Source organism: Solanum stenotomum, chromosome 7 (genome assembly GCF_019186545.1).
Source record: "Solanum stenotomum isolate F172 chromosome 7, ASM1918654v1, whole genome shotgun sequence".
Lineage (NCBI taxonomy): Eukaryota > Viridiplantae > Streptophyta > Magnoliopsida > Solanales > Solanaceae > Solanum > Solanum stenotomum.
The window spans coordinates 5106854-5114547 of NC_064288.1; the positions used below are offsets into that span (position 1 = coordinate 5106854).

General features: G+C 31.7%; 3 protein-coding genes across 3 annotated transcripts in view; 2 read left to right on the plus strand and 1 right to left on the minus strand.

The window, feature by feature from the left end:
• The window catches only part of LOC125871342 (premnaspirodiene oxygenase-like), a 3098-nt gene extending 1717 nt beyond the window's left edge, over nt 1–1381 (plus strand). The window contains exon 2 of the mRNA XM_049551928.1: nt 920–1381. Within this exon, the coding sequence (XP_049407885.1) occupies nt 920–1110 (191 nt within the window). The 3' untranslated portion in view covers nt 1111–1381. The remainder of the gene's footprint in view (nt 1–919) is intronic.
• The window catches only part of LOC125870339 (photosystem II reaction center W protein, chloroplastic-like), an 841908-nt gene that overhangs the window by 83372 nt on the left and 750842 nt on the right, over nt 1–7694 (plus strand). The gene's annotated exons all lie outside the window — the stretch shown is intronic.
• On the minus strand, nt 4611–5398 carry LOC125870325 (ethylene-response factor C3). Its single transcript, XM_049550727.1, has one exon. It carries the CDS (start codon nt 5387–5389, stop codon nt 4805–4807), a length of 585 nt encoding a protein of 194 aa, XP_049406684.1. The 5' UTR covers nt 5390–5398; the 3' UTR covers nt 4611–4804.

Below are 7694 nucleotides of genomic sequence, written 5' to 3' on the forward strand. Positions count from 1 at the left end.
TATATATATATATATATATATATATATATATATAATCTTACTCATAAGAATAAAGTTGTATCAAGATTCCCTTTTGTCTTTACATTATACTGTAAAAGATACACATTTCTATCGTTTTAGTATATGCTACAAGAACATCTTACAGTAGAAATTCAAGTCCCATACCTTCTTAATTTTCCTTTATTTCAAAGTTTGATTCACTATTCATGCTCCTTGAGTTTATTTTGTGATGAACTAACTAGAAGATTGATAAAACCTATGTAGATCAGACTCTTCGAAAACATCACAGGGTGTGTGTCAGATGCTCCAAAAGTAATGCATTTTTGTAGTATACGACACAGGTGACACTTCATTTTTGGAGAGTCCGTGAAACATAGGATAAAACTGTTAAAGAGAAATATGAAAGTAACAGTACATACCTAGTCCATAACCAAAAAGGAGTCTTTTGTCTTTCATAGATTTTTCAAACAGGACATAGCCATTTAAGTGTCATTTTTTTGTGCAAAACATCAAGTAAAGGCTAAAAGCAGAACAAAAATCAACAAGACACAAGAAAGACAACACAAAACATGAGCAAGATAAGCAAATCCTTCAGCTGAACCACTTGACTATACTCAACCATGTTGCTTCCTCCACTGCAAAAGAAGCCGATACGCTGGACCATAACATTGAATTTGAGAATAAGCAGCCATCATGACAATCAACCAGCCATAACCTTTAACTTCATTAGCCTCAGCTACTCGGTATGCTATTATTGCACAATTCACCATCATAATAATCGAATCAACCCCGTTAATCGTCAACCTCGCCCACTCATTCCTATTTACATATACACACAAAAACCAGTAAGTACCATAAATTTTAAATAACTTAGAAGAAAAAAAAACAGAACAAGTTAAAGCATACATTGGTGGTGTAGTATTTTCAAGATCATCTTCCACTTCTGGCCATGCAAATAGATTTGGTGAAGGAATCAATGTGAAATTTTCTTTCTCGACCACAATCATGGAGTTCTTCTTCTCCTCCATTACCCTACGAAAACCCGAACTTTCAACACGCAGCCAAGGACCAAATTTTACATTCCCAGATGGGAATTTACATGTGTTTTGATGATTTCCAATACGACCACATTTGTAACAAAACAATCCCAAATTTTCATATTTGAAAGGAATCCAAATATTGGGCATCACCCAAAATCCAGTAACCAATGGATTTTTAATATCCAATTTGACCCGAATCCTCATAAACTTACCCCAAACAGTTTTGTCAACACACAAATACTCTCCTAAAAAATGACCAATCATGAATGCATTTTGTTGGGTGAAAGAGAAATTTGGTAATCCATGGACTTGAACCCAAAAATGTAAGTAAAAGGGTAACTCTTTTCTTGCTAGCTCCATAGTGTTGAGAAAATGCAAGAATTGTTAGTATATTGATTTCTTGGAAACCAACATATATATATTCAAAATTCTATTTGTTTGTCATTTTAAAAGTTCTGGGGAATGTGGCAGCGTTGCAGGTCCTTTTTTGTCTGTCTGAGTTAGCAGGTATTGCTGTATTGGTGAAAGATGTATGTACAAATTTGTATTGCTTTGTGAACAGAGCACACAGCAAGCCGCCATATTTGTACACTCCTTACTCCTTACAAATCCCTTTAGTCTAATTTTTTTTTATGGTTCTTAGGCTGAGTTTTTGTTTTTTTCGTGTTGTCAACGAGTTAAATAATGATTTTTTTCGATTTGTACTTGGCTTTATTTGTCACCTGGATCCTTCTACGTTTAAAATAGTGTGTTTTAATAATTTTAAATGTTCAGTTGACAAAGTCATGAGTAGAAGGGTCTAGGTGACAAACAGAGTCAAGTACGAGGGTCTCTTAGCTCATTCCGCTTAATGAAAATAGATGGATTGAATTGATTAGGTCATATAAAAAGAGAATGTTAATTTTTTTTTAGAAGACTTCTTAATTTCAGTTTTTATATGACATGTTAGAGAATACGTGATTCAAAATCTTATTTACTTTATAAAGTTTTATATCAAGTCAAATCAAACAAGATGAAATGAGGGAATGAGAATTACTTGAATACATTGTGTAATATATTTGTAGACAGGATATGGAGAATCTTTGAATAGGCGTTTGACCAGATGATATGGGACCTAATTTTAAGTTGTGGTTTGATAATTGTGCTTTCTTATAAAATATTAGGTCAAAATTAGATATATTTTATTCTAGCTACACTCTATTCAAGTGGATCTGTATGTATTTGAAATACATAGATAAATCTCGCTCGCCACTCTTTTATGTATATGTTATCCCAGATACATGCGATCATACAAATACATGTATTTGATGTGTATTTAGTGTGATTCTCATATATTTGGAACACAAAGACAAATCTCGCTCAACTCTCTCCCTATTTCAGTATATCTAGTAGGAAAAATATGTATTTAAGTGTATCTTATAGTACATTAGTACAATAATAAATGATATAAAATATAATTATTTCAAGTTATAAAAAAATAATAAATATAATAAAAATACTTATATAATTAGGTATTTTAAAGTGAACTAGGGCCAATGGCCCATTTATCTTGATGAAACCCAAATAGGTCCATGAAGTCCAGCCTGCTCTACCAGCATAAAAAAACAAACCAAAGACGTAACATTGAATTTATTTTTAGATATAATCCAAAATAAATTATTTTCCATGTAATGTATTTGTGAAGTATATAAAAATGTGAGTGTGAAAGGTATTGTTCAATAGTCAAATAGATCATAATTCATACGATTTTGATAAAAAAAAAAAAAAAGATTTAAGTTCTAACCCTACTGGCCTTCTGAAATTAGACCTTCCTCATTAAGAAAAAAAACAGAGGGTTACTTACTAGGGGACAAAAGCTTACTACTAGTTCCTCAGTTCTAATTTATGTATATGTTGATAAAAAAAAAAAAATTATGTATATGAAGTTTGATTGAATGAAAGTTTTAAATTGAACTTCTTTTTTTGAAATTCATAATTTAAAATAAGTTATAAATTTTTATATAATTATAATTTTTTGGGGAAATTTCAGGATAATACGTAGCCGTGCCACAACTTCTGTCCTTCAGGTGAGCACATTGTGTATATGGGGTAATAGCCTACAAACCAAATAGGGAATATAAACTACACTAGGCAAGCTCTATGCAACAAGCTCGACTCAGAAAGTATTGAGGGGAATCGATCCTGGGTCATCCACATAGATGACCACCCTCCAAACCAATTGAGTCATCCCGAAGGACTATTATTAAATACTCCCTCCGTTTAAAAAAGAATGACCTAGTTTGACATGGAACGGAGTTTACGAAAAGAAAGAAAACTTTTTAATTTTGTTGTTCTAAATTAAACTTATGTCAAATGTACCAAAATACCCTTTAATCTTGTGGCTTTAAACATGTCACGGTGAAAGTTGAAGTTAAAGTGTTGCTAAAAAAGGAAATGAGTTATTCTTTTTTAAACAGATTAAAAAGAAAACTAGGTCATTTTTTTAAAATGGAGGGAGTAGTATTATTCTTTTAAAGTCAACCTAGATTGAACTTTGACATCTAGGAGAACTGCTATTAGAACTAGAGGAATTTTAAGAAATTATTTTTCAACTTTTCATGTTTGATCGGTGAAATTGTTTTCAAAAATATATTTTCTAGAAAAATAAATTTCTTTAAAAAAAATAATTTTCCAATGAAAGAAAATCAGGTTCTATATGAATATTCCAAATTCATTGTCTCTTCTCAGTCCACCCTAACCATATCGCCCCCAACTCCCAACCCTCGCCACCCACAATTTCCAGTTTCCACTGCTTTCCATCCTAGTATTTTTGTCTAGATTACATATAAATAAAGATGCTCTCGAAATATTTTTTTTTATCTACTTAACAAATATTAGAAAATAAGTAAAAATAACTATTTATTTACCAAAGAAACATTTTGATGAAAAATAGTACTCTTAGCTCTTTTGCTGATCTGATCATGTCTCAATTTTTTTTTGGACTGTAACGTTGTGCAGACACAACTTGTTGTCCGATCTTCGCCAGAAATCCATCAGACTTCAGTGCTTTTCGTGTCTGGTAATAGGCTAAAATGCAACTTAATTTGCAAGTTTTCTTCTTCAAATTTTGCCAAAATTGAGCTTATGCTAATTAATGATCAAGATTTAATAATGAACATTTAAGATAGATTTGTATATATTACGTTGGACTATGAATATATGTTACTTGTTTAACTTTATACAAATTTATAGTATCTATTTATTCATATCCAAAATTAAATATTATAGATATCAACTAATATCAAGTTAAAAACATCTCTTTTATCAAATATGCCCGAATAATTAAGAATTTAACATCTTCTACCTTAATCACATAAATTAAAACTTTTAAAGACATCCTCTGTTTTCAATTTTAATCCTCCTCTTCTCCTTTATTTGCATTTTGGATATAGTAAAATTAAATCAATTGAAAGTCGATTATTATACTTTGTTTTTTTTTATTAATATGGAGACCATGTCAAATGCTAGCACAGATTCAACATTTCTGGTGAAATAAACATTCTTCATCATGTCTTTACATTTAGATTTTATCAAAAACATAATTAGTCATAAATTAATAAAGTCATCAATGAATTCACAAAATGCAGTTGAAAAGGGGAATCTGAACTTTCACGTTGTTGGTGAGAGACGTTCCCATTTTCCCTCTCTTAAAAAAACAATCAAACAAATGAAGTCCTAATTCAATATTATATAAACAGAGCAAGCTGAGAAACAGGGGAAAGAAATCACAAATTTGTGATACTTTCTGAAGAAATCAACAATTCCTCTAAATACTCAGCACCCAAATCTTCAAAAACCACAACATCTTTTCTTGCTCTGTTTCTTCTACTCACACTCTTTCTCCTCATTGAATATCTCTTCTTCAATTCAATCACCGGCGAACAATTCTCATCAAATCTACACTTCATTTCACTTAATGACTCCTTAACTATCTCCACAGGAAAATTAAGTATAGCCATGGAACCTCTCATAGCAAATGCAGCTTGATCATACGCTAACGCAGCTTCTTCAGCATTATCAAATGTACCTAGCCATACACGAACACCATTCCTCGTAGAATCACGAATTTCAGCAGCAAATTTCCCCCATGGCCTCTTTCTAACACCTCTGTAATTCTTTTCCTTTTCACCTTCTGTTTCTTCTTCATATGAGGTCACTTCCTCTTCCTTTATTCCATAAGTACTAGACGACGAGTTCACTGTTTCTTGCGATGATCCAAGATTGAATAGTAACATATCTTCTGTATCGTTAACGTTAAATGGAAGTGAATTGTACTGAAAAAGAAGATCATCCCATGATGAATAATCCATTTGTTCAGAATTTGATTTTTTTTTTATTGTTGGACTATTCTTATTTGGAAGTTTGAAGCTTAATTGATGACTAAAAGCCTTATATATACGTGAGATTGAGGAAACTTCTTACTTAATAGGGGATGATATTTTATTATTAGATTATTTAAATTAATCCAAAATGATGAATTTAAATAAGTAATAATTAGGAAGGGAATTTGGGGAAAAGGGAGCGTTCAAGCACGTGAGTCAAATATAACAAGGCGGCATTTTTGTTTTTCTATTTTCTGTTCATCAATATCAGCTTGATGTGAATGCGACTTGTTTTGGGGTTCACTAATACTTTGTTGCTATTTTATATGATAGTAACTTCTTCCTGAGGTAGTAGGAAGTAGAAATTAGTATTTTCTATATCTTGATTTATATGATACAATTTGAATTTCTCAAGTCAAACAATTTCACATCGAAAGTAATTTTAGGCTTGCGTCTCCTATTCCACGTTAAAGTGTAATTTCATGGAAAATGTTATGTCTTCATGTTCATGTAGAACATTTTCTGTCTTTACTACGACACATTTTGAACAATTTCATCGTTTTTAAGTTGAAATAATAAGTCTAATAAGGGGTTTTCAGTGCAAGTTTGTGAATGCTTATATATACAAACAATCTGTTGGGGTTTATTTGCCCTGATTTCTTACCATAAATAGATTTTCCTTTTAAAAAAAGGTTTTAATATTTTACTAGTCCTTTTCTTGTAGGAAAGGTTTGGGACTTTATAAATATAGGCTTGTTCCTTCTAACTTAATTAGCATTCACAATGTAGTCTTAAGGGTTTTGAGAGTTGCGGTTATGGGGGAGAATTTTGTGTACCTCCTTGTATTCCGAGTGAATTGTTTGAGGTTGTTTCTCTCTATATTTTGTACTCTCATATTTATAGTGGATTGCCTGTGATGACCCGGAAGGTCATTTTTGGAAATTTTGAACTATTCATTTAACTTGAGTTAATTAATTGATGGGTAATTGTAAATAACTGACTTAACCGATAGTTAGTGGGTTAAAGTGGTCATTTATTAAAGACTCTATACCACTTGACCATGGGTTAAAATGAATTAAATTATTTGGGGTTTAATATTTGAGTCATAACTGAAAAAGGAAAAGAAGAAAAGGGCGTAGGGTTTCGGCATCGTGAGTTCGATCTGCCTCAGGTACTGCATCAAGTGCTCTGCATGCTCTTCATTAATTTCTACATATGTATATGTGTGGAAATAATAAAATATTAGGTAGGAAAAGGAGGATTTGCTTCATAAGTTTGTAGATAAGAAACAGTGTTAATATTATTGTTATTATTATTATATTTCTTTTCGTTTGTTGTCAATTTATGGGGATGAAGGGAGTTGAACTGTTAGGAGTATATATATAAAATTATTTTTCATACATGCCATCTCTAGTTTCAAGTAGTAAGTTGAATTCTCACTAAAGGAGTTAGATTATTACTCTATATATGTTAAGGCCTAATTGATTTCTTGGGGAAAGAATAATGTCATTGTTGTACACTTGGTGGGTTTTGAAAATTGTGAGGATAAAGTTAAGATTACATATTATAAATTTAGGAACCTGCAGGCGACATATTAATGTCTTTATTTTGTCAATTCCCACCACTGGTTTCATAACCAGTGGTTCCGAAAATTGGTAATTCTTATGTTATTATCACATTGTATATTTAATTTTGATATATTAAAATAGGTCATTAAACATTAGGTATATCGTATTTTTGTGAATGTCATTAGATTTACGATAATTGAAGGAATTGGAAGAATTGACAAGTTAATGGGCATCAAGACTTGAGAACTTAATTATAAATTTGGGTAAACTTTTGGGTTTAGGCTAAACCTATAGTGACATGAGTGTTGTTAGTTTCGGAATCTTATTGTGACTATGTACTTGAATAGATTGCATTGATTTGGAAGCTCAACGAAAAGGGAAGGCTCAAGTTCCAGAGTGATTGTTCGATTATTTGAGGCAAGTGGATTTCTAAACCCTTGTTAAGCGTATGGAATTCGTGTATTTCCTTGTGGTGTATGTTTGGGAGTAATGTGATCAATTGTTTGTGTAATGTGTCGAGAATTGTTTGAAAGACTTGTTGCATCATCGTTGAAGTTGTGATTTGTGCAATGTTATGAAAATGGTCATCTCCTTATTATTTGTGTGAACATGTCATTTGCATTGTTCTGAGACGTGGTTGTGACAAGTGTTATGTGCATTAAGAAAGAATAAGAAATTAAGGAGGATGTACCATTTCGAGGGACGTATCGCGCGCCGCGATGGAT

What these genes read in the sequence shown, in the direction of transcription:
- LOC125870325 (XM_049550727.1), bottom strand. Translation starts at nt 5,389, where the DNA reads ATGGATTATTCATCATGGGATGATCTTCTTTTTCAGTACAATTCACTT.